This window comes from Rana temporaria, chromosome 8 (assembly GCF_905171775.1).
Source record: "Rana temporaria chromosome 8, aRanTem1.1, whole genome shotgun sequence".
NCBI classification, from domain to species: Eukaryota; Metazoa; Chordata; class Amphibia; order Anura; family Ranidae; genus Rana; species Rana temporaria.
This window is the reverse complement of record NC_053496.1, coordinates 59829022-59856824: the sequence shown is the minus strand read 5'-3', so window position 1 is coordinate 59856824 and position 27803 is coordinate 59829022. Positions and strand designations below refer to the sequence as shown.

The window sequence follows — 27803 nt, the reverse complement described above, 5'->3', positions numbered from 1 at the left end:
CTGCTGGATTTTGCTTCTAATCTCCTTTGTGGAGGCTTGCATTTGTGGATGCACTTTTTTTGGTTACACAACCTGGTCACATTGCTAAATTCTTTTTATATGGATTATGAACTGAAGGACTTAAAGCGGAGGTCCACCCTGAAAAAAAATAAAAATAAATAGCCAAAAAGGCTACAAAAAATGTGATTTATTTTTTTATACTTACCAGAAGTGGCTGTTACTAGGCAGATCTCCTAATCTGCCACTTCCTTGTCTGTGGTGGGTCTACTTTCTTCTCCTCCTCGCGCTGCCTCGTGGGAAATGGGAAGCGGTGTCTTCTGGGACCTTGTGTGTGTCCCAGGAGACTCGCGCATGCGCAGTAGGGAATCGGGCAGTGAAGCCGCAACGCTTCACTTCCTGATTCCTTCACCAAGGATGGCGGCGAGACAGCCGAGACTTGAGCGATTGCTTGGCTTTGGCTGCCGACATCGCGGGCACCCAGGACAGGTAAATGTCCTTATTAAAAGTCAGCAGCTACAGTGTTTGTAACAGTTGACTTTTATTTATTTTTTAAGCCGGACCTCCACTTTATGAAAAATGGATATGGAACAAATCATTTGAGTTTCCATTATTTCTTATGGGGAAATTTGCTTTGATATACAAGTGCTTTGCATTACAAGCATGTTTCTGGAACAAATTATGCCCCCGCAATCCAAGGTTTTACTGTATAATAAAAAGAAAAAAACAAAAGAACAATTTGGGAGAGAAACTCCCCCAAATTTGGGGATTTTTTATGTGAGGTGTCAAATGCTGTAAAAAGGCAAACACACTAAACACAGATTGTTTTATGAAAATATATAAAAACAATTATAATAATAGTTAAAAACAATATCCAACGATTAACATGGACCACAGTAGTTACAAAAGCAGGGTATATGACAGTATGCAGGTAGCCAACACGTTTCGCACAAAGGTGCTTCGTCAGGGCCTTGCAAATTTTCTAAATCAATTGTACACTTGACTCAGTAATTAGCAGAATTGGTGAGCACACAGTAATTTCTCTTTCTTACTGATATAAATATGTAATGTGCTATGTTATATGATATGTTGTGTATTAATGGCGTATTTTTTTATGTCATACACAGACTACACTATTCAAAAGAAAAGTTGCAAGGCCCTGACGAAGCACCTTTGTGCGAAACTTGCTGGCTACCTGCATACTGTCATATACCCTGCTTTTGTAACTACTGTGGTCTAGTTAATCGTTGGATATTGTTTTTAACTATTATTATTAAATTTTGATATATTTTCATAAAACAATCTGTGTTTAGTGTGTTTGCCTTTTTACAGCATTTGACACCTCTCACATAAAAAATCCCCAAATTTGGGGAAGTTTCTCTCCCAAATTGTTATTTTTTCTTTTTATTGTACTTAACCATGGGATTGTGAGATATTGTCATTTGTATCTGGAAACAATCCCACCATCCCTCTTTTTAAGGTTTTACTGTATCTCATTCTCTATTAGCAGGGTCAACAATAAACAAAACAACCTATAGCAGGGGTTGGAACCCCTAGTGTGCGTGACAGACATGGCCCATGGCTGCATTTTTGACAGCACGCAAGCCGAGTTGTCAACTTTCCTTATTGCTGAAAGTACAGTGGGTGAAATATCCAGTGTTTCCATACTGTAACACAAAATCCACCCACTGCCACTGCCCATTGCTCTCAGCGCTAGTGGTTGGTTGCTTGGAGCAGGTCTGGTGTGTTTTTCAGGAAAAACAGGTGCTTTTTTGGTCCGTTTTAGGTCCGAATTTAGCCCAATATTCAGGTTAAAAATGGACCTGAAACGGTAAACCAGGACGCACCACATCTTAGGTGTGAACCCAGCCTAAGTTTAATCTGGAATACTGGACTATGTTTTTTGGATTTAATGACACTTTAAAGTGACTGTAAAGGTAAAAAAAAAAAAACAACATGTCTACACTTACCTGCTCTGTGCAATGGTAGCGGCTGCAAACCTCTTCTTCTTGGGTCCCCTGCTGGTGTTTCGTCAGATTAGGCGACCCGTCAGAATTTGTAAAGGAAGTGATGTTCCATCACCGCCATCTTGCTACACCCTGCACTCCTCCACAGTAAGGATACAGTAAGAAGGCGGCAAGCGGACATCTTGTTATACCCACCAGAGTTTTGCATTTCACACTTATTTTTTACAGTAAACAAAGCTTACGAAAAAAGTGTACTGAAGGCCTACAGAACACCTCCCAGCGCCAAAACCGGATATAAGCTGATTGCAATAAGCTGATAACTGAAAGAGCGTAGATGACAGAGAATCTGTGTACTACGATGATGGGAGCAGCCGTTTAAAACAAAAAAACATGATAAAAAATAATCACAATTAAAAGAGCATAAATGCACAATTAAAACAATCACAAACAGCGCTAAAAGTGATGATTCTGGTGTAAATGCTCAAGGCACCACTATTACACTATCAAACAATATTGTGTGAAGAAAATCAGTCAGTAGAAGTAAAGTCCCATAAGAAGATGTGGTTCACTTTAAGAAAGGACAGACAGCGTAGCACCTTCCACCCGAACTCCTTAAAAGACACCGCGTGGGACAAAACGAGCCCCCTCTGGGGTACACACTTACCAAAAAGTAAGTTAAAACTGGCGTTGTATATAAAGCTCCTCAAAGAGCTGCCCTTGCACCTAAACCATCTAGAAATCAATCTATCCCTATTCAGCCTAATGGGAATCAGGCAAAAAATAATACTACAAGGGTGTCACAGAACCCTGTATACCCAAGTACATCTAGTGATAGACAATATCACATCCCAGTTCAGAATCGATTTGAACCCTTATGGGATGAAAGAAGCCGTCCTCAATCCCCGAAACCTTTTTTAGGGAGAGGGAGGGGAGGACATGGACGAGGCCGGGGTGCCCCACATTGGAGGGGGCGACCCCCGGCATACCAGCAACAAGCAATGGGCTATGCAGAACAGCAATGGAGGGAACCGCCCCCGCATCGGGAACAGGACTATGTGTATTACCCCAACACAAGGTCAGAAGAACAAGAGGGTGTAGATCGGGACAGAAAGTCCAAAAAAAGAAGGAGGGTTTAAGTAGAGGTGGTATCTTTAATCTAAGTAATACCGAATTAACCTCCAAAGAGACAAATATTTTGCATTTAGGCCTGAAGTGCGGACTAAAAAGACCTATCAATAAATTTGACGTATTTATTGATTTGCATAAATACATACGCAGAATAAACATGAAAAAGTATTTTATTAATAAAAACTCTAATTCTTTATCCGGGTCTTCCTCAATAGCACTTGATAGTGGCTTACGGAACAAGTCCCTCTTTAACCCTTTAAATAAAGGTAACCATCAGATAGAAGTTTTTAAAGGATTAGTTTTGAGGGACTTGCGTCAACTGGCCCCCCAAAAAAATGTCAATCCTCAGTACATTCTAGATGGTATTAAATCATTAGAAGAAAAAAAGGATTTGATAATACATCCTGCAGACAAAGGAGGTGGAGTTGTCATCTTAGATAAAGCATTTTATGATAACCAGCTGGCTGAAATGCTGAGCGACACAGGTACTTATGTTTTACTTGATAAAGATCCATCATCCCAATATGAGATTGATTTGAATAAACTCATTAATATGGGTTTTAAATCTGGAGTGCTGAACAATCGTGAGAAAAAATATCTGTTACCAAGTTCTAACAGAATTCCCACGATCTATACTCTCCCAAAGATTCATAAAAGTACCCAATGCCCCCCAGGTCGACCTATCGTCAATGGGATAGGTTCGCTTACATCCCGGTTAGGGCAATACCTGAACCTCTATCTGCAGACAAGTGTTATACATACGAGAGCTTATCTGAAGGACACTAAAAGCCTTCTACAATTACTCCAGGAAATTAATTTGACCAACAGGGAGGAAGTATACCTTGTCACATCAGATGTTACATCACTTTATACCGTGATTCAGCACGATGATGCCCTCCTGGCACTTAATTGGAGCTTGAGCCAACGTGAAGACATCTCCCATAATAAAAAGGTGTTCTTGAGAAATGCACTGGACTTTTGTTTAGGACATAACTTTTTTTGGTTTGGAGGAAAGTTTTATTCCCAATGCCGGGGAGTAGCTATGGGGGCTCGATTTGCCCCGAGCATAGCTAATATGTTCATGAATGAATGGGAGGATAAAGTCATCTTTTCAGTTGTACGTCCTTCTCTCCTATTCTACAGGAGATATATAGACGATCTTCTGCTTATTTGGGATGGCCCTCTCACTACGCTGCAAGCTTTTTTGGATGAGCTAAACTCTAACACTAATAATATTGTGCTCACTAGCACTATTAGTAAGGATAGAGTGAATTTTTTGGATTTGGAAATTACTAGGACCGGCTCAGGATTATCTACAAAGGCCTATTTTAAAGCTACAGATTCAAATAGCTACCTCCCAATGTGCAGTGGACATCACCCGATGTGGCTAAAAAATATTCCAAAAGGACAACTAACCCGAATAAGGAGGAACTGCACAGACACCACAGATTTTTTAGATCAGGCAGAAATTATAAAGGGAAAGTTCCTAGAGAAGGGGTATAAGAAAAATGGGCTTGATACTATTATATGTGAATTAGCCGCACAACCTAGAGAGGTGTTCCTCGCAGATAGAACTCTGAATAGGTCACTGAATAATCATGAATGGAATTTCATATCGGGGTATCATGCCCAATATAGAGAAGTCGAGGCAATTTTCTCTGATCATTGGCATGTATTGCTCATGGATAAGGTGTTAATGGCTGTCCTACCAGAGAAACCCGGCTTCATTTATAGAAAAGTCCAGAGTTTTGCTGATAAACTGGTTCGTAAGGTACTTGATCCCCCTATCAGGCCATCGAGTTTTTGGGATTGCGATGGTTTTTTTGCATGTCGCAAATGCAGAGCCTGCCGGGAGGCCAATCGGCCTAAGGAAGCAGTAAAGAAATTTACCTCAAGTGCCAATAACAAAGAATTCATTATTGGCGAATTTATCACATGCAACACCACACATGTGGTGTATGCCCTCCAGTGCCCCTGTGGGCTCCTCTATATAGGGCGGACCAAACGCCAACTCAAGGTGCGCATTGGAGAGCATATCGCCAATATCTTATTGGGTTTTAAAGACCATAACGTTTCGCTTCATTTTAAGTTGTTCCATAATCAAGATCCGAGTGGTCTAAGGTTCTGGGGTGTGGACCATTTGAAACCGACATGGAGAGGAAGCAACCTTGTCAGGGATTTATCAAAGAGAGAAACCCAATGGATCTTTTCGGCCGACACTCTTGCCCCTAGGGGCTTGAATGTCGAGCTAGACATTAATTGCTTTATTAGTGATTTCTGATAGTATGTCTTAATTGGGCAATTTGAGTTGAGGCTGATGACCTATTTTATTTCTCTTTATGTTGTGGTTAAGTGTCATTTTTGCTTTATCATTTGCCTGCTCCTGTTTAGTTCGGCTCTCTCTTTCTTGTTTTAGTTGTGTTTTTCTTGAAAGATCACCGAATTTCTTGACACAGGTTAAATAGCAAATGATGATCACATTTCCCTGTGTTTTGAGTGTAAGGTTGATATTTTGGCCATATATCTGCTTACCACAAGATGGTGCTATACTTTGTGGTCTATCTATCACTGCACAATTTGTTCTATATTATATAAAATGGGATCACTCTTTATTATTGAGATTCTCTTTACTAATGGAGGTATTTCTAAATTTTAAATATATTTATTAAATGTTTACAGTTATTAATGTATTTTTAATGGTATTAATGAACATTTTTAATATGTAATATATATATATATTTTTATAGTTAAAACGTAATGAATTTCAACTGATTATCTATTCAGTGATGTTCTTACATTTCATGATTATATGATATCCGTTTTTATGTTGTTGACTATATATCACTCTATGACATTTCAGTGTTCGTAATAGTTTTATGAGGTCACTATTATGTATAAATTACATGTTCACCTCCGTGGCTGTCTATCACTCGTATTTCCGGTGTCATTATCTATTATGGCTCCTGTGTGTGGCAGTGCATGACGGATGTTGAAGTCTTTTTGTGATATCTCTCACTCGCCCCCGTACGCCGTGTGTCTAGGTTAGGGGGGCGGGCTCAGCACCTTTGCCCGCCCTCGGCTCTACGGCGATAGGTGCGCCTGTGAGAGCAATATGTATTTAACTTGGTGGATTGCGTCGTGAGGCCACGCCCTCTGTCGAAGTCCTATGACGAAACGCGTCAGGGCGTGGCTACTCACGACGCTCAGGAAGTGACGCTTGCGCTCCACCAGGGCCTCGGCTGGAACCAACGTTTGCTAGGCTCTCTGAGACTGTAATAGGACCAGCGCGACGCTCTACCTTGCTTACAGGAGTTGGTGACTATGCGCTTGTTTATCTTTTATATTGTACGTGTAATGTTTGAAGGGTTTATCTTATCTGTGGGCTATCTATATTTTTAACCCATTAAAAACGGAATTATGCTATGGCACTGTTTTTGTCTTTTTTTGGATTAATTGGGAGCCTCCATACAGATTCATTTGATTACCCTGTTTGAAGGATATATATCAGTCTGGAGCTTTATATACAACGCCAGTTTTAACTTACTTTTTGGTAAGTGTGTACCCCAGAGGGGGCTCGTTTTGTCCCACGCGGTGTCTTTTAAGGAGTTCGGGTGGAAGGTGCTACGCTGTCTGTCCTTTCTTAAAGTGAACCACATCTTCTTATGGGACTTTACTTCTACTGACTGATTTTCTTCACACAATATTGTTTGATAGTGTAATAGTGGTGCCTTGAGCATTTACACCAGAATCATCACTTTTAGCGCTGTTTGTGATTGTTTTAATTGTGCATTTATGCTCTTTTAATTGTGATTATTTTTTATCAAGTAAACAAAGCTTATTTAGTCAAATGCAGTATTTAAAAATCCTGTTTAGATACTGAATTTTAAAAAGCAGTGGCAAGCCTGCTGATCTCACAGGTTTGCCAATCTGACAGAACACCGCTGCTTGGAAAAATCAACATCAAAACAGCCGGAGGGAATTCAAAATCCTTTATTTCACTATATAAGCTTTATTTACTGTTAAAAATAAGTGTAAAATGCAAGACGCCGGTGGGTATAACAAGATGTCCGCTTGACACCTTCTCACTGTATCCTTGCTGTGGATGAGTGCGGGGTGTAGCAAGATGGCAGCGACGAAACGTCACTTCCGTTACAAATTCTGATGGGCCGCCTAATCTGACTAAACAACGGCATGCCTCTCTGCCCAAACCCCCCTGCTGCATCAATTGACTCAGACAGTGGGACTCTGCCCCGCCTCACTGGCTTTGATTGACAGCATTGGGAGCCAATGGCAAAGCCGGCAAGACCCAGAAATGAGGGGAGAGCAGAGCTGCAGATGTGCACATCGCTGGATTGAATGAGGGATCAGGTAAGTCGGGGGGGGGGGGGGGTGGTGAGGAGGAATGCTGATGCCTAAAAAATTTTTACTTTAATTAAGGAATGTATCAAGGTAAAAATTGTTTAGGCTTTAGAACCACTTTCATCATAAAACTATACTGCCCAACATTTTCATACAGTTTCCAGGGACATCTAGCTAAAGGATCAGTGAACCCAACCATTACACACTCAGAAGACCATAAACACAATATCCAATTCTGTAAAAAAGTATATATATCACTGTGATATATATATAAAGGTGGGACTTTAAATGAGACCGCGACTAAAAAGTACACAGTTCTCCATCCCTAATATTTGATGGAAATGATCGATGAAAAAAGGGGGGGATAGAGGCCGTACTTGTGACGTCATTCCCCGACGCCGCACATCGGCGTCTCTGTGTCCATCTGGCGTGTACCACGAGGGAGTCTAGGCGCCTATTTAACAGGCGCTTGTCGCTTGTTTTGGGCTGCCTTCTCCCCCTGTGCACGTCCTGCGTGACGTTGGTGGAGCTTTGTCGACAGATGGGCCACTTCTTTGTTAACACACCACCATGGAGCACTTCCCTCAATGTCTCCATATCACTCCACTTCTCAGGTATATTATGCCCGGGTCTTTCTTCCTTTGGTGATTGAACTTTCTAAATGCACTACTGGCTTTTCTAAATTATTTTCTTCTGCACTTTCTCAGGTATATTATGCCCGGGTCTTTCTTCCTTTGGTGATTGAACTTTCTAAATGCACTACTGGCTTTTCTAATTTATTTTCTTCTGCACTTCACCAGGCTATTCATTGGTGGGTTTCCAATGTCTCCCACCCTTATATTCCTGGCTTTTCCTGGGCTATTATTCAGCCAATCTTTATTTTTCACCTGCTAATACCATCATTATTATATATATTTTTTTTTTTTAGAAGCATTTATTGCTCCATCAATCACTCCAACTCTGCACGAGTGTTGTCCTCTCACAAGAAGCTCACTCACTCACCAACCTTGGCCACCCTGTCGCTACATGATCTCCACCTCAACTCCCGGAGCGGTACTTTCCACTCCCTTTTGCTCCCTATATTTTGTACCATGACATACCTACCTCTACATATCATACATAGGTAAGAATACTCAGACTCCAGGTTTCTGGTGCTCTTTCCTTATGCTAGTCAATTACCATTGATTACCAATTCTGTCATCTATTCTAGGTACCCCCAATGTATAGTTGCTCCTGATGAGTGGATAGAGTCCACGAAACGCGTCGAGCCTCCCCTTTGGTTGTCACCCCAGTACAACAGTCATGCATCTACTATGGGTTCTGACATGTTTGAATCATCAATGTATTATTGTTATTATATTGTTGTACCATTTACGCTGGAGTAAGTGCTGTGATTGTCAAATTTCATGTATAACCATATGTTTTATTATTTATGATGTTATCAAATATTATGTGATTACCAATCACGTGATATTACAAATATGTGATTACCAATCATGTTGACGGTTATATTCGGTATTATACAGTGAATTTTTATTGACACCATCACTGCATATGCTCCCTTTTACCTTTTTAATAAACTAAGACATTTTTATTTGATTCAATCTACCTCAGTTTTTGTGTTTCATACAAAGTCCCACTGCCCACTCTATCCCCCCCTTTTTTCATCGATAATATCCAATTCTGCATCATAAATGTTGTTTTCTACAAAAACAATGATATAATAGCGATACAATAATTGTTTTAAGAGTGCAAACCCTATAACATGGCAGATAAATGTAAATCATACTCACATTATAATATCATAGCTTTGGTCTTTTATGCCAGCACTTTTAAGATCTTCAATGTAGCCATTGACAAAGTTAATATTGGGCTCTTGGTAGCCAAATTTTTTCATATGATAATCAATGTACTTTCTGGAAACTTCCACCTAAAATAATGATAAAGGAATTAGTACATATGAATAAAATAATGTTAAATTGTCATTAGAGCCAAACTATGAAAAACTCTCATTACATGTTATACTGCATAACAGATTGTGCATACTCACAAAGCCACTAAGCATTCATTTTGCATAGACTGAAGTATACCTGGTTGATCCTGCCTTCAGCTTCCTTACCTATTCTTGGCTATATATGTTTAGTGATGTTTATGATCCTATGTAGTGTCTCAATCAGATCTAATTCACAATACAGAAGACACTGCAGAAGAATTGTTGTTTAGATGAGAGACTTTTGTCGGGGTTTGTTGATGAAATGCAGGCTGAGGTTTTCATTTTCATGTTGGGGACTTTTATGCCAATTCTGGTCGATGGAGTCACTGAGCTGTGTGGAGATCTAAGGGTGGGAGTGTCAGCTCCTCTAAGCAATACAGACAAAGTGCAATTGAGCTCTAAATTTAGAGATCATTGCTGTCCGGTAAGAGGCCTTGTTGCCTTACAAGCACCTTGACCCTTGGAACACTTTCTTTACTGTAGCAGAGAGCACCTTTATTATGCACATGGATGGGCTTTATATGATTAATAATTGAATTTTTGACTAAACCTGGGTTCACACTGCCTGGGACTTCCGTGAGACTTTGAAATCGGACCCCTTCTTTAACAGAAGTCAATGTAAGTCATACCAAAAGTTGTGCAGAAACCTCAAGTCGCACCAAATAGAACAGTTCCATTGCACAGAATGGGGTCCGACTTCTCAAGCGACAAGTGCTACAATTGTCGCATCAGTGTGAATCGTGCCTAAGATTATACATCAATTTGATTTTTAAAAAAATCACAATGTAATTGATGAATTGCATTTTCATTTATTTTAATTTTATTTGCAAATTTGCACAGCTTTGATGAGCTTTTTTGTTATGAAATAGTGTTTATCGCATGTTTATGTGTAAGGCTGCATTCACACCTTTGCGTAGGCTATATGCGGCGTATTGCGGCGACATAAAATAGGCGTTTTGTCCCGCTATTTGCGGCGACAAAACGCGTCGTTTTTAGCCTTGTTTTTTCCTGGAGGGGTGATTTTAACATTGTCGGCTATGCCCGAACGCTGAAGCCGCCCGAAAAAAAGGGTCCGGGACTTGTTTTGAGCTTCAGGCGTTTCGGCTTTCGGCGTGGAGATGTGAACCATCTCCATAGCCGACAATGTAAAATCACCCCTCCAGCGTATTGCAGGCTGCAATAGCGGCGGGCGTCGGGCGTGTGAATGCAGCCTTAAAGTTCACTTTTTGAGTTAATGGTCATTTAAGGAGACGGTGCACTTTTTCTATTTGTTATATATTATTTTGGATCTGGTATTCAGATTTGTTAGGGTGCAGCAGTCTTGGTGTTTATACAACAAAGCACAAGGTTTATTTAAAGATAGGCAAGTATGACATGTTTATTATAAAAAAAAGTTTACAATCACTTTAAAGTTGGGTACACACTACGGTTAGGTAAAAAACCTGGCAGCTCCGGTCGGAGTCGCTATACTAACCATGTGAGTTTGTGTTGAGTGTTGTGTTCTGATAGGGGGGCGGCCCCTCCGCAAGAACACTCCAATCAGCGCACTCAGCCCATAGCTCAGAGCTCTGACTGGGAGCGATTCAAACGCTGGTTTTCCAGCATGCATGTCCAAATGGCCGGCTTCTGTCAGACAGACTGACATACACACAGGTTGAATGTCTACCGATTTTTTTTTTTTTTTTTTTTTTTGAGCCGGCCGTTGTCTTTCGCCATTCTGCCTGTGTGTACAGGGCTTAACACTTCCCTATTTAGTATCACTTTAAAAAAATCACTTCAGACATAAGTCATACAGTACTAATGACTCTGCACGTCTGATAATTATATGGACAGTAAATCTCGTATGAACAAATGCAACAAAAAATCTTTGGGACACATAACTATATGTATGATGCCCCCCATCCCCCCCAATCGATCTTCTACTCCCATCTTACATTTGAAGGAGAACTCTAGATGTGGTAAACATTCGATTTAAAGCTGAATTGTAGGTATGTGCCATACCTGGTCAATTCCTGTGAGAGATGAAAACCACTATAGCAGCCACTAGCTTCCAGGACCCATGCCAATCAGCTGCCCTGCTGCTTAGTAAATATAGACGGATGGTCACTTGGCACTGGTGCCATTCAAATAACCCTTTGCATCTTCTCTATGAATGCAAATCTCTCTCTGACTGGACAAAGTGGAGAGGTGAGGCAGTGACATCACTGTCTCCACCTCATCCAATCTGAGATTCATTGAGAAAATACAAAGGATTTTCAAAGGATACAAAGGATTTTCTGAATGCATTAAAGCATAGTTTGCAATAATCTGGTAAAATAGGGATTCAAAAGTATTTGAAAAAGAACATCTATGTGCTTCAAAAGCAAACATTAAAGTTGTTGTAAACCTCTGAAATGAAACATGAACAAAGCATATCCTTCTATAGTGTATACGTGTCTCACTCCAAAGCACTCACTGTGATTTATATATTTTCTCTCCTCCTTTCACTATCTGCACGAGTCACTTCTTTTGATTTATACTGACACCAAGCAATCCTGGGAGACAGCACCACGCCCCTCCAGCTCACAGCCTCAGCTGTGCTTGTTTCCCTATGAGACTGTGTAGCAGCGGAGGGGGGGACCTTTCTCTCCAATCAGGTTGGGCTCAGATTATACTAAGCTCTCCAATCTGTGCTGTGCAGGGTGTGACATCTGTTCCTCACCCCCTGCCTCTGGAAGCTCAGAAATCCTGTGTAAAAAGTGTGCTTTAGGAGGCTATAGAGAAGAGGGGACTATAGATACACATTTGTACCACAGTTGTACCTGTTTATCGCCTGAGACTAGTCACTTCACTGGGTATACAACCACTTTACCTCTGTGACTTACTTAATAGAAGAGAAAGATAAGTATAAGGTTGAAAACAGACCAATTATTGTTAAAGATGCTTAGATACTAGAAAAACTATTATGGTTTTAGGCACAAGATCTCTTAACCACCAAATCCATGAAGTTTGAAATGTTTCCCTGTGGTAATAATCACCTGTTCATCAGTCATGTCCAATCCAGTGATGTAGCCCTTCTGTCCAACCAGCTTACTCAGCATGTAACAGTCCCTTCCACTTCCACTGCCCAGATCCAGGATACTGCAGTTCTCTAGACATTCTGGTACCACAAGTCCACAGCCATAGTACCTTACACAGTACACAACGATATTGGCAGCACAATAAAAAAATAAAAAACAGAAACCTCAGCCAAATCACATAACTTTGTGGAAATATGTAACCTTAAATTAGAAATAGAGTCCTCTCTGAAAAGACAATATAGGCAGTTTATTTTCCACTACAGTAGTGATCACACCCAATGACAGAATGGAGAATGCAGAGTCCACCACCAAAGTCCTTAGTAGTAGAGTACCATCTTACCAAAGCATCACAAATAGCATAAAAAATATATTTATTGATTTCCCTAATGATATAAATTCCATACCGAGAAGAAACTTCACTGTGAACCTCTTTCAGGGCATCCAGGATATATCTGGGGACTGGCTTTGCTGGGGTTACACAGGCATTGGTTTTCAAATCTTTTGAGTTCTTCAAGTATTTACCATAATATTCCTGAAAAATACAAACTATTCTATCACACATTGCTAGCATAGAGAGACTATAAAATAAATATACTCATATATTCCTACTTTACTATCACCATACACACAAAATTTTAGCACAAAGATATAACTGATAAATGGGTTATCATACACATATAATCCATGTTGCCTTTGTCATGTTGACCAATGAATTTATAGTTTTTTTTAACACCCTTTCCAGCATTAGAAATGTTTTCCACCACTTTCCCCCTTCTGGGAAGGCTTTGGTACACCAACAGGTTATCACCGATACAGGAAGTTAGTGGAAATATTCCAAATGAAAATAAGCAAATAGAAGTAACACCCAAATTATATTTCATCCTTCAACAGCTTAGATTAGTCAAAACATTTACTGATTACTACATTTTTAAATTAGGTATGTGGAGGTTACGTAATAGTTCCTTGGATCATGGTGGCAATACCTTGACATCTTCAAGTATTTGAAGGCCTTGAGAGCTGCAGCCGGATGTAGGAGACCTAGACAAATCAACAAGCAAGAACAAAACATTAGAAAGCTTTCTGTACTGAGACTCAAGCAGGCATATACTAGTCTATGACTAGTCTCCCAGTTCCTACCGCTGAAAAACCTCCCCAAAGCATGATGCAGCCACCACCATGCTTCACTGTAGGGATGGTATTGGCCAAGTGATGAGCGGTGTCCGGTTTACTCCAGACATGACACTTGCTATATAGGCCAAATCTTTGTTTCATCAGACCAGAAAGTTTTGTTTCTCATGGTCCGAGAGTCCTTCGGGTGCCTTTTTGCAAACACCAGGTGGGCTGTCATGTGCCTTTTACTGAAGAGTGGCTTCCGTCTGGTCACCCTACCATTCAGGACTGATTGGTGGAGTACTGCAGAGATGGTTGTTCTTCTGGAAGGTTCTCCTCTCTCCACAGAGAAACACTGGAGCTCTGTCAGAGTGACCATAAGGTTCTTAGTCATCTCCCTAAGGCTCCTCTCCCCCAATTTGCTCAGTTTGGACCACTCTAGGAAGAGTCCTGGTGGTTCCAAACTTCTTCCATTTATGGATGATGGAGGCCAGTGTGCTCATTCGGACCTTCAATGCTGCAGACATTTTCATGTACCCTTCCCCAGATCTCTGCCTTGATACAATCCTGACTTGGAGGTCTACAGATAATTCCTTGGACTTCATGGCTAGGTTTGTGCTCTGACATGCACTGTTAACTGTGGGACCTTATATAGACAGGTGTGCCACTGTCCAAATCATGTCCATTCAACTAAATTTACCACAGGTGGACTCCAATCAAGTTGTAGAAACATCTCAAGGATGATCATTGGAAACAGGAGCCACCTGAGCTCAATTATGAGTGTCATGGCAAAGGCTTTGAATACTTATGCACATGTGATTTTTATTTTTAAGAAATTTGAAAAGATTTCAAACAAACTTCTTTCACATCGTCATTATGGGGTATTGTTTGTAGAATTTTGCGGAAAATAATTAATTGAATCCATTTTGAAATAAGGCTGTAACATCACAAAATGTGGAAAAAGTGAAGCACTGTGACCACTTTCCGGATGTACTGTACATACACAGTATCTATTATTTTGAACTCAACATGAATAACAACATTTTATCATAGTATATCGATGTAACATGCGGTTTTTTGATTTATTATAACATTTTCTACTATTCAGTGCCTGATTGTAAACACACTAGATCAATATTTGACAACTTTATAATCTTATGTATTTCTTTAGCACAATAATTATTTACCAAGTTCTTCCTGATGTGTATGGATTTATCTCAAATACTTGGTCTATTATAGCATTTAAAGGGATTGTAAACCTTCAAAAAACCTTCTGTAGTGCAGCAGCCCCCCAGAGTCCCCCTTTTACTTATCTGAACCCGATTGTTCCAGCGACGGGGACAAGCACAGCAGCTCCAGCCACTGTCTTGGGTTTTCAATGGATAGATTGATAGCCAATGGCTCCCGCTGCTGTCAATCAAATCCAGTGACACGGGAGCGGGGGGAGGAGCCGAGTCCCGCTGTCTGTGTCAATTGATGCAGCAGCAGGACTCGAGAGTGCACCCCGCACGAGTGCTTCGATGGAAAATTGCTCTCTGTGGGGGCACTCGAGAAGAGGAGGAGCTGGAGGAGCGCTGAGGGACCCCAGAAGAGGAGGATCAGGGCCGCTCTGTGCAAAAACCCTTGCACATGTTTGTTATTTAAAAAAAAAAAAACCTTTACAAACCCTTTAAAGCATGATTTCTTAACCAAGTTCCCGCGAGAGATCCCCAGGGGAAGGCAGCTGACAGGTAGATTGAATCCCCTCTTTCAACACATGCAGAGCTAGGCGGGGAAGTGGCTGACAGTGTTGGCTGTGGCACGCTGTTACCCGCCAAGGTGCTTGACATCACCTGGAATTTACAGGAGGGAAGGAGGACCAGAGGAAACAGTGTGCCTAGAATAGAATCCATCACAGCTACTTCCCTGCCTAGCTCTGCATATGAAGGAAACCTCTGCTACTGTAATGTGCCCTGCTGTGTGCCACATGTAATGTGCCCTGCTGTGTGCCCCATGTACTGTGCCCTGTTTCAATGTAATGTAGTCGGATCCAGGGCTGGTGCAAGGATTTTTGACACCCTAGGCGAAACCTCATTTTGCCACCCCCTGGCTCAACCGCCAACCCCAGGAGGGGGAGGAGGAGAGGGGGGAGAAGGAGGAGAGGGGGAGGAGGAGAAGAGGAGGGGTGGGAAAGGAGGAGGAGGGGAGAGCAGGGGAGGGGGAGAGCAGGGGAGGGGGAGAGGAGAGAGAGGAGAGGGGGCAGAGGAGAGGGGAGCGAGGAGAGGGGAGCGAGGAGAGGGGAGCGAGGATAGGGGAGGGGGAGAGGAGAGGGGGGAGAGGAGAGGGGGGGAGAGGAGAGGGGGGAGGGGGGGAGACGGGAGGGGGGAGGGGAGAGGAGAGGAGAGGGGGGAGAGGAGAGGGGGAGGGGAGGGGAGAGAAGAGAGGAGAGGGGGCAGAGGAGAGGAGAGGGGAGAGAGGAGAGGAGAGGGGAGAGAGGATAGGGGAGGAGAGGAGAGGGGGGAGAGGGGGGAGAGGAGGGGGGAGGGGTGAGGGGAGAGAGAAGAGAGGAGAGGGGGAGGGGCAGAGGAGAGGGGGAGAGAGGAGAGGAGAGGGGGGAGAGGAGAGGAGAGGGAGGAGAGGAGGGATGGGGGGAGAGAGGAGGGGAGAGGTGAGGGGAGGAGGGAGAGGTGAGGAGAGGGGGGAGAGGTGAGGAGAGGGGGGAGAGGTGAGGAGAGGGGGCAGAGGAGAGGTGGCAGGGGGGAGTGAGGAGAGGGGGAGAAGGGGAGACGAGAGGGGAAGGATGAGAGGGGGGAGAGGGAGAAGAGAGGAGAGGGGGAAGAGGAGAGGGGAGATAGGAGAGGGGGCAGACGAGAGGTGGCAGAGGGAGGAGGGGAGGAGGAGGAGGGGTGGGGAAGGAGGAGGAGGGGAGAGGAGAGGGAGGAGAGTTGGGAGAGGAGAGGGGGGGAGAGAGGATAGGGGAGGAGAGGAGAGGGGGGAGAGAAGATAGAAGGGGGGAGGGGAGAGGGGAGGGGAGAGAGAGGAGAGGGGGGAGAGGAGAGGGGGGAGAGGAGAGGAGAGGAGAGGGGGCAGACGAGAGGTGGCAGGGGGGAGTGAGGAGAAGGGGAGAATGAGAGGGGGGAGAGAAGAGGGGCTATAGGAGAGAGGAAATAGGAGAGGGGGAGAGGAGAGGGGAGATAGAAGAGGGGGCAGACGAGAGGTGGCAGGGGGGAGGAGGGGGGAGGAGGAGGGGTGGGGAAGGAGGAGGAGGGGAGAGGAGAGGGAGGAGAGAGGAGAGGGGGGAGAGAGGAGAGGGGGGAGAGAGGAGAGGATAGGGGAGGAGAGGGGGAGAGAAGATAGAAGGGGAGAGAAGATAGAAGGGGGGGAGAGGAGAGGGGAGAGGTGAGGAGAGGGGGAGGGGAGAGAGAGAGAGACGAGAGGGGGGAGAGGAGAGGGGGCAGACGAGAGTTGGCAGGGGGGAGTGAGGAGAAGGGGGGAGAGAAGAGAGGAGAGGGGCTATAGGAGAGAGGAGATAGGAGAGGGGGAGAGGAGAGAGAGGGAGAGAGGAGGAGGGGGAGGAGAGGAGAGAGAGGAGGGGGAGAAGAGGGGGCAGAGGAGAGGGGGCAGACGAGAGGTGGCAGGGGGGAGTGAGGAGAGGGGGAGAAGGGGAGACGAGAGGGGGAGAAGGGGAGACGAGAGGGGGGAGAGGAGAGAGGTGAGGTGGGGAGAGGGGGAGAGGAGAGAGAGAGGAGGGGGAGGAGAGAGAGGAGAGGGGGCAGAGGAGAGGGGGGAGAGGAGAGGTGGCAGGGGGCAGAGGAGAGGGGGGAGAGGAGAGGTGGCAGGGGGAAGAGGAGAGGGGGGAGAGGAGAGGTGGCAGGGGGCAGAGGAGAGGGGGGAGAGGAGAGGTGGCAGGGGGGAGTGAGGAGAAGGGAAGGATGAGAGGGGAGGGGAGGAGGAGAGGGACCCGAATGCCGCATACACACCATCACTTTATGTGATGAAAAAAAACGACATTTTCTGTGAAGTAAAAAATGACGTTTTTGAAACTTCAATTTTCAAAGACGAAGTTGCCTACACACCATCGTTTTTCTCACAATGTTCTAGCAAAGCGAGGTTACGTTCCACCACGTTTTTCCATTGAAGCTCGCTTCATAAGTAGCTTCTGGGCATGCGCGGGTGAAAAAACGTCGTTTTAAACAACGTTTTTTGCTACACACGGTCAATTTCTGTGAAGTAAAAGTTGACGTTTTGAAAAACGACACATAAAATTGAAGCATGCTTCAATTTTTTTGGGTCGTTTTTTAGAAGACATAAAACGACGTTTTCCCCCACACACGGTCAATTAAAGTGACGTTTTTAAAAACGTCATTTTTTTTCATCACATAAAGTGATGGTGTGTACGGGGCATTACATTCAGGCAATGTGCTTGGTACAATCATGACATCACACATGTCAGGAGTCTGAGGACAGATCAGTCTATACACTGTCTTATACAGTAATACAGTGTACTTCAAGTTTAGTCACTCACTGGGGCTCTGCTCTGCTGACTGCATCTGTCTAGCACAAACCCTGCCTCGATGCCTCCAGCTGTCACCAATCACCAAGCACTGACTTCTCCATTTGGCTATACTAGCATGTCTGCATGTGAGCGACGCTGCCACTGTACACTCAGGACAGGCGACAGAATACCGGGAGGGAGAGCTGGCCTCTACAAATGACGGTCACAGGGAGGAGGGCTCAGGGGTGACATGACTAGACTCGGTATACGAGTCACAACTCTCAGTCCCTGAATCATGTATGGGCAGCGCTGGCAGTACTGGAAGAGACCAGAGACACAGTCAGGTCACTGATCTAATCATAGAGTCGCTTTTGTTCCGTCGGAAGACTCAGGAAATATCCTCCAGCGCGGCGCTGCGCCACTAATGATACTACGGTAGCCTGCCTGAGTACATGTAACATACTGCAGAGGCGCCGGGCAGCATCCCCTGCATTATACAGCACGGCACCCGTGACCCAACACTTACATAACACGGAGACAGGGAGTAGGGAAACCAGCGGCCGGGCGCTCTAGGCGGCAGTGCGCTGCCAGGCGGCTGCCTAATTCGCCTAGTGGTAGCGCCGGCCCTGGTCGGATCCCATGTAATGTGCCCTGCTCTCATGTAATGTGTCCTGCTTTAATGTAATGTGCTCTGCTTCCACATAATGTGCCCTGTTCCCATGTAGTGTGCCCTGCTCCTATGTAATGTACCCTGCTCTCAAGTAATGTGCCTTGCTCCCATGTAATGTGTCCTGGTCCCATGTAATATGTAATGCGTCCACATAACATACCCTCCCTGCTTTCACATAATGTGCCTTGCTCCCATGTAATCTTCCCTGCTTCCAAGTAATGTGCCTTGTTTTTCTAATGTGCAATGCTCCCATGTAATGTGGCATAAATGAGCATCTGTGCAGAAAAAAAAAGCAAGTTTCACATTATCCACTTCACCCCCGGAAGAATTGGTGGCATTTGATCACCTCTTTGTTTTTGTTTTTTGCGCTATAAACAAAAAAAGAGCAACATTTTTGAAAAAAAGCAATATTTTTTACTTTTTGCTATAATAAATATCCCCCCAAAAAAATGTGCGCCGTCGTATCTGTGCGCCGTGCCCACAAAACTAGATACGCCTGAAAATAGGCTTCATCCGACCGACGTAACTTTCCTACGCCGGCGTATCGTAGGCGCATATTTACACTGGCCGCAAGTGGCGCTCCCATTGATTTTCTATGCGCATATGCAAATGAGGGAGATACGCCGATTCACAAACGTACTTGCGCCCGGCGCATAATATACGCGGTTTGCGTTAGTCGTACGTACGGCGTAAAGTTATTCCCCATATAGGAGGCGCAAGTCATGCAAAGGTATGGACCAGGGAACACAGCCGTTGTATTTTACGTAGTTTACATAGTACGTGAATAGGGCTAGGCGTAGGTTACGTTCACGTCGTAGGCAGTGATTTGACGTATCTTAGGCAGTTGTTTCAACGTGATTCTGAGCATGCGCACTGGGATGCGTCCACGGGACGGCGCATGCGCCGTACGTTATTCGTATCTTTATGACGCTCAGTCCATCATTTACATGGGGTCACGCCTCATTAGCATGGCTCACGCCCACTCACACATACGCTGGCGTAAGCCGAGGAAACCCAGCGTAGATTTGGGGGCGAGTGTTTTGTGAATCCAGTGCTTGCCTCTGTGCGCTGTGCCGGCGTAGCGTAAAAGAGATACGCTACGGAGGCATAAATATGCGCCGAGGTATGTGAATCCGGCCCATTTTCTTTTCCTCAGTTTAGGCCGATATGTATTCTTCTACATATTTATGGTAATAAAAAAAAATTAAAAAACGCAATAAGCGTATATTGATTTGCGCAAAATTTATAGCATCTACAAAATAGGGGATAGTTTTATGGTATTTTTATTATTCATTTTTTTTTTTTAGTAATAGCGGTGATTTTTATCGTGACTGAGATATTGCGGCGGACACATCGGACACTTTTGACACTATTTTGGGACCACTTTCCTGAATAAGCTCTCAAGCATCGTACACACAATCAGTTTTCCCAAAGGGTATGGGACGGGAGCGCTCTTTCTGGTAAAACTAGCATTCGGAATGGAGATATCACATTTGTCACGCTGCAAATCGTCTCTCACCAAACTTTTACTAACACGAGGATCAGCAAAAGCAGCAGTCCAAAGGGTGGCGCTGTTGGAAATGGAACTTCACCTTTATAGTGCCGTTGTACGTGTTGTACGTCACCGCGCTTTGGACGGGCGGACTTTTGGTCTGAGCGTGTGTATGCAAGGCAGCCTGAGAGGAATTCTGTCGGGAAAACCGTCGCATTGCATTATCCGATGGAAAAACCGCACATGTGTACTAGGCATTAATGTTTGGGTGCTGCAGCAACAACCAGCTGGATATTGGTTCAAGTAAAAAAATACATATTTGCCAGCACACCATGGATCGACAAAAAGTAGCGTCCAAATAGGTAATTTATTGCATGATCACAACATAAAAAGAGTGCAGAGTTTCGGAGTCACGCAGGACCCCTTCATCAGGCATTTGATGGATGACGAAGGGGTCCTGTGTGACTCCGAAACATTGCACTCTTTTTATGTTGTGATCATGCAATAAATTACCTATTTGGACGCTACTGTTTGTCGATCCATGGTGTGCTAGCAAATATCTATTTTTAGTTTACAAAGGCATCTCCCCGTTCTGCCGCTCCGTGACATGATCGCGGGACACCGGCGCACATTGAGTCCGCGGGTCCCGCAGGCACAGTCACGGAGCTCGTGGCGGGCACGTGCCCGCTAGGCAGCAGATTCAAAACAACGTACCTGTACATTGCTTTGCCTGCCCGTGCCATTCTGCCGACGTATATCTACGTTAGGCAGTCGGCAAGTGGTTAAATAGATAGCATTAAATAATAGAATCTATTATAAAACATATTTCTAAAATTAGTTGTTACTAATGCTATTTCAACAGCTCACTGATCACACCAATGTTCCGTGAGCTGTAGATGTGAACATTATTTCAGGGGTTCCACAAAATCTCAAACTTTTTGCCAAGGGTTCTTCCAAGGTAAAAACTTGGTTAAGAAACCCTGATCTAAAGGGATGCACACTGGCCCAGATTCTTGTACAATGGGCGTATCTCTGCGGCGGCGTAACGTATCCGATTTACGTTACGCCGCCGCAACTTACCCGGGCAAATGCTGTTTTCTCAAAGCACTTGCTCCGTAAGTTGCGGCAGCGTATCATAAATCACCTGGCGGAATTCAAATTCGGTGGGTAGGGGGCGTGTATCATTAAATTAAGCGCGTCCCCGCCCCGAACGAACTGCGCATGCGCCGTCCGTAAAATATCCCAGTGTGCATTGCTCCAAATGACGTCGCAAGGACGTCATTGGTTTCAACGTGAACGTAAATGACGTCCAGCCCCATTCACGGACGACTTACGCACACGACTTAACTTTTTAAAATTTTGAAGCGGGAATGACTGCCATACTTAACATTGGCTGCGCCTCATATAGCAGGGGCAACTTTACGCCGGGAAAAGCCTAACGTAAACGTTGTAACTTTATTGCGTCGGCGCGTACGTTCGGGAATTCGCGTATCTAGCCAATTTGCATACTCGACGCGGAATTCGACGGAAGCGCCACCTAGCGGTTAAAAAAAAAATGCAGTTAAGATCCGACGGCGTAAGAGACTTACGCCTTTAGGATCTAATGGATATCTATGCGTAACTGATTCTAATGTCGCGTACACACCATCACTTTATGTGATGAAAAAAAATGACGTTTTTAAAAACGTCACTTTAATTGACTGTGTGTGGGGGAAAACGTTGTTTTATGTCTTGAAAAAAACGACCAAAAAAAATTGAAGCATGCTTCAATCTTATGTGTCGTTTTTCAAAAGTGCACTTTTTACTTCACAGAAATTGACCGTGTGTAGCAAAAAACGTCGTTTTCTAAGACGTTTTTTCATCCACGCATGCCCAGAAGCTACTTATGAAGCGAGCTTCAATGGTAAAACGTGGTGAACGTAACCTCACTTTGCAAGAACATTGTGAGAAAAACGATGGTGTGTAGGCAACTTCGTCTTTGAAAATTGAAGTTTCAAAAACGTCATTTTTTACTTCACAGAAAGTGTCGTTTTTTTTCATCACATAAAGTGATGGTGTGTATGCGGCATTAGAATCAGTCGCATAGATACGACGTCTCGGATTAGGACTTACGACGGCGTACATGGCGCTGCGCCGTCGTAAGTCCTCTGAGAATCCGGGCCCCTGTCCACATATTCCTAATTTTAAAAAAATATTGCTCTCAGCCTCCTTCAAATTTGCAGCTTCTTTTTTGCTGATGTGATCCAACTTTCTGTTAGAGGGTCACTATGTTCATTCTACATGATCCCACCGTATATAGGAACGTAGCCACCCTCTCTTGCTTGCTCCTGAGATAGACTAGGGACTATGGGATTTTTGCAGTGTGCACGTCCACAACTACCATACACTGCTTGTTCCATATGGGGGAAAGTAAGAGGGAAAAGGAGAGTTTTAGGAGCTCATGGAAGACAATACATTGAGGCAACAAAAAAATAAAGCAGTAAAAGATTATTTAATGAAAAATAAATTACAGGACCTTTAAATAGTGAATGTATATGGATTGTTTTTGGAGGATAAGGATATTGCTTAGTGTGAACTTAATTAATGTCTTTCCAAGCAATACTTTGTATCACATGTTCAGAGTCCTATCCTATCATACACATACTGGTCCTTTTATATGTATCACACAATCAGAGTCCTGTCCTATTCCTAGCATACACATGTCTTACACATACTGGTTCTTAATAGAAAGTCACTATCACTCTCACATTGCATTGTGATTTTTTTATCAGCCCTCTGAAATCATACAATACAATGATCACATGATATGCACAAACACACAGCAGAGACATACCTACAACACTGTGCCATTATGTCTTCAGCTTGATCACCAGCTTCCTTCTTACCCACAATGCAGTGCTGCTTTATACTGTCCTTCCCCCTCCCTCTGCATGAACTCCCTAACCCTATGTTCTATGTGTAAACTTTGCTCTGTGAGGGGTATTGCTATTGCTGTATGTATATATCTGGATAATCATTGCTTTGTAAAGCTGTAATGTTGAAGAGGTCTAATCAAGCACTCCTTGGTCTGCATGTAAATGTGAAAAAACACAAATAAAGTATGAAAAGAAAAATATACAGAATACAGACATTATACTGTATGTAGTAACTGTATACATTTATCAGCACACAATGGAGTTAAGTTACAAAAGCCTAATGTTTATTTTGCAAGAGAATTCTTCACTTCCAAGGGAAATTCTCCCTTAGCTCAGTGAATGTAATGAAAATTCACGTTGCAAGAAAAACCCAATAATATGCTGGGGAAAAAAGAAAAGAAAAACAAAGTAAAAATTCCTTTGCAGTCTTGCGTCGACCCTGTTGAGTAATTGCTTACCTCGAGTGTGTTGGGGAAATCGCTATCCTCTTGATACCTTATGCAGCGTACACACGATCGGAAATTCCGACAAGAAAAGTTCGATGTGAGCTTTATTCCCACCGCGCGTAGGCTCCATCGGACATTTGTTGTCGGAATTTCCGACAACAAATGTTTGAGAGCTGGTTCTCAATTTTTCCAACAACAAAAGTTCTTGACGGAAATTCCGATCGTCTGTAGCCAATTCCGACGCACAAAAACCCTATGCATGCTCGGAATCAATTTGACACATTCTCGGAATCAATGAAATTCATTGATCTTGGCTCGCTGTAGTGTTGTACGTCACTGCGTTCTTGACCGTCGGAATTTTGTGCGACCGTGTGTATGCAACACAAGTTTGAGCCAAAATTGCGTAGTTAAAAAATATTTTTTCATGTTTACGCGGCATTAGACTCTTACTAGCTTATGCCACTAATTCCAATTGCAGTTACCAGAAAAGGAATGCTGACTTGTTGGATTTAGATGAGGAAGAATGGGAGACCCGCATCAGCCATTTTATTACGAATATGATCTCCGCTTGAGACAAGTTTCTGCAGTTAAAGTTCCTCTTTAAAGACTATTTCACCCTGCAACGGCTAGCCCCTAATTCCCATTCGACTGATCCTTCTTGTACATGTTACCATTACCCCTTAGGCCTAGTACACACGAGAGGATTTATCCGCGGATACGGTCCAACGGACCGTTTCCGCGGATAAATCCTCTCGAGGATTTTCGCGGATTTGGATCCGATGGAGTGTACTCACCATCGGATCGAAATCCCATCGCGATGACGTGTCGCGCCGTCGCCGCGTTGATGACGCGGCGACGTGCGCGACGCTGTCATATAAGGAATTCCACGCATGCGTCGAATCATTACGACGCATGCGGGGGATCCATTCGGACGGATTGATCCTGTGAGTCTGTACAGACCAGCGGATCAATCCGTTGGGATGGATTCAAGCGGATAGATTTTAAAGCATGTCTTCAAATTTTTATCCGCTTGAAATCCATCCCAGGGGATAAAAATCCGCGGAAACAGATCCGCTGGATTGTACACACCAGGGGATCTATCCGCTGGAGCCGGTCCGCAGATCAATTCCAGCGGATGGATCCTCTCGTGTGTACGGGGCCTCAGGATCCAGCTTATACATGGTGTGGACGTGCCCCTCCTCGACCCCCTTTTGGACAGCAGTGGTAGCTGAGCTTAATAGGCTGTGTTTCTCAACCCTCAGATTGGCCAGTTTTCTGTCCTTCAGGCATTAGGGAGGCCGGACTGTGGCTGGTGGGAGTAGAAAATGCCATTACATCAATGGGCATAAGCAATACCCCATCATCGGTTTTAAAGTGGAGGTTCACCCAAAATATAACATTTTTAACATTAGATTTAGGCTAATTAAGGGGAGCAGAAACGGGTATTTTTTTTTAAATCAATGCCGTACTTACCGTTGTAGAGATAGATGTTCTCCCGCCACTTCCGGATATGGGCTGCGGGACTGGGCGTTCCTATTTGATTGACAGGCTTCCGACGGTCACATCCAGCGCGTCACGAGTTTCCAAAAGTAGCCGAACGTCGGTGCGCAGGCGCCGTATAGAGCCGCACCGACGTTCGGCTTCTTTTGGCAACTGGTGACGCGCTGTATGCAACCGTCGGAAGGCTGTCAATCAAATAGGAACGCCCAGTCCCGAAGATCATACCCGGAAGCGGCGGGAGAACATCTATCTCTAAAACGGTAAGTGCGGCATTGATTTAAAAAAAAAAAATACCAGTTTCTGCTCCCCTTAATTAGCCTAAATCTAATGTTAAAAAAAAAAATTTGGATGAACTCCCGCTTTAATGAGGAGAATAGCGCCCTATTGTTGATATCAGTGGGAGGAATATTTTCCCATTGTTGGTATCAGTGGGAAGAATAGCACCCCATTGTTGGTATCAGTGGGAGGAATAGCACCCCATTGTCAATATCATTTGGAGGAATAGCAACCCATTGTTGGTATCAGTGGGAGAAATAACACCCCATTGTTGGTATCAGTGGGAGAAATAACACCCCATTGTTGTTATCAGTGGGAGAAATAACACCCCATTGTTGGTATCAGTGGGAGAAATAACAACCCATTGTTGGTATCAGTGGGAGAAATAACAACCTATTGTTGGTATTATCAGTGGTAGGAATAGCACCCCATTGTTGGTATCAGTGGGATAAATAACAACCTATTGTTGGTATCAGTGGGAGGAATAGCACCCCATTGTTGGTATCAGTGGGAGAAATGGTGCCCCAAGGGCTGGATAAAGGCAAGGAATGGGCCGCATCTGGTCCTCGGGCCACAGTTTGGAGACCACTGCCCTAGACACAGCCCGACAGCAAAGAGGATTTAATGGACATCTGCAGTTTGAGAATGTCACTCCATAGTCCTCCAATGTAGATCGCATCTTTAAAATATTTTTTTACTATGGATTTTTTGATATGAAACGCAATTGATTATTCTTTTATTTTTTTTCGATTGAAGTACTTTTGCAAACTTTCTCGGTGTGGCCCTTTTATCGGCGACTCTGCATTTGATTCTGGTGGACTGTATTCATGTCTCCCCTCTAGATTCTCTATAGAATGTTCAGCTCTTCAAGTATGTGACAACTAGTCCTCCTAGCAGACAGTGCAGCCACTTATTATTTCTTCTGTCTTTGTCTTCTCTCTTAGGCCCCGTACACACGTCCGAGGAACTCGACGTGCCAAACACATCGAGTTCCTCGTCGAGTTCAGTGTGGAAGCCGCCGAGATCTCGGCGGGCCGACTTTCCTCATTGAACAACGAGGAAATAGAGAACATGTTCTCTTTTCGGCCAGACGAGTTCCTCGTCGGCTTCCTCGCTGAAAAGTGTACACACGACCGAGTTTCTCGGCAGAATCCAGCTCCGACCGAGTTTCTGGCTGAATTCTGCCGAGAAACTCGGTCATGTGTACGGGGCCTCAGACTTAAAGCGGTATTAAACCTAAAGCCAAAAATGTCATATATTGCAGCTTTCCAATCATTAGATGTGGTGGCTGCATTAGTTTAACTTTTCCAGGCTTTTTCCCTTCTGTTTTCACCTGGTGAGTGAGTGAAAAACTTGTATAGTGCAACACATGCAAACTGAATCGCCTCAGGGCGCTTGGTATCCATTTCCTACTATATTTTGCCTTCAGAATAGGTGGGTTTGGAGTTTTTTTCTGAAGGCCTGGTGATTCACTTCCGTTCGGATGGTGGTTGGTAAAGCGTTCCACAGTCGAGGTCCTTGGACTGCAAATCTTCGTTCTCCTTTGGACTTGTATCTGGCCTTGGGTATCTGAAGTAGATTTTGGTTAGTAGAACAGAGAACGCGATTGGGGTTGTGACGTTTTAATTTTTCACAGATATTGGGGGGCACTTCCTTGAACACATTTGTGCGTCAGACATAGTGCCTTAAACGTAATTCTGTCTTTTACGGGCAACCAGTGAAGGGATCTCAGGGAGGGAGAGATTGATTCCCAGGTTTTTTTTTCCTGTTACAAGTTGTGCCGCCGTATTCTGGACGACTTGTAGACGAGCAATTTGGTATTTTGGGAGTCCGAGGTAAAGGGCGTTTGCATAGTCGAGTCTGGAGTTGATTATCGTTCCCACCACGACTGCTATGTCTTCTTTTGGGATATAGGGAATGAGTCTACGTAGCAGGCACAGCAGATGGTGCGATCCGCTGACTACTAAGCTTATTTGTGCATCCATTGTCATGTCGGAGTCAAAAGTGACTCAGAGACTTTTGACTTTGGTGCTAGGGGTGATAGTTTGTCCCAAAATGGGCGGGGTGTCCATGTTGTCGTGGTCATTAGGCAAGTAACACACCTTCTGTATAAAGTGCCTGCACTCTGGATGGAGGAGCACAGGGGGCACCTTTGGACAGCAGCATTGTCAGTCTGGGGGAATGGGAGTGTTAGATACACTGGAAGATTTAAAAACACTTAAGCCTCGTACACACGACCGGTTTTCCCGGCAGGAAAACTGCCAGGAGAGCATTTGTCCGGGAATGCCGGCCGTGTGTATGCTCCCTATCAGTTTTCCCATCAGGAAAACAACCGGGAATCCCGACAGGAAAATAGAGAACCTGCTCTCTATTTTCCCGTTGGGATTCCCGGCAGAGTGTTTCCTGCCGAGAAAACC

At 44.1% G+C, this 27803-nt stretch overlaps 1 protein-coding gene across 1 annotated transcript in view; it reads right to left on the bottom strand.

The window, feature by feature from the left end:
- LOC120946982 (arsenite methyltransferase-like) overlaps window positions 1–23162 on the bottom strand; it is a 45681-nt gene extending 22519 nt beyond the window's left edge. Inside the window, exons 1-5 of the mRNA XM_040361866.1 lie at window positions 23083–23162; window positions 13487–13541; window positions 12908–13035; window positions 12462–12612; window positions 9245–9381 (exon numbers count right to left, since the gene is read on the bottom strand). Of these exons, the coding sequence (XP_040217800.1) occupies window positions 9245–9381; window positions 12462–12612; window positions 12908–13035; window positions 13487–13541; window positions 23083–23099 (488 nt within the window). The 5' untranslated portion in view covers window positions 23100–23162. The remainder of the gene's footprint in view (window positions 1–9244; window positions 9382–12461; window positions 12613–12907; window positions 13036–13486; window positions 13542–23082) is intronic.
- Window positions 23163–27803: the final 4641 nt, after the last annotated feature.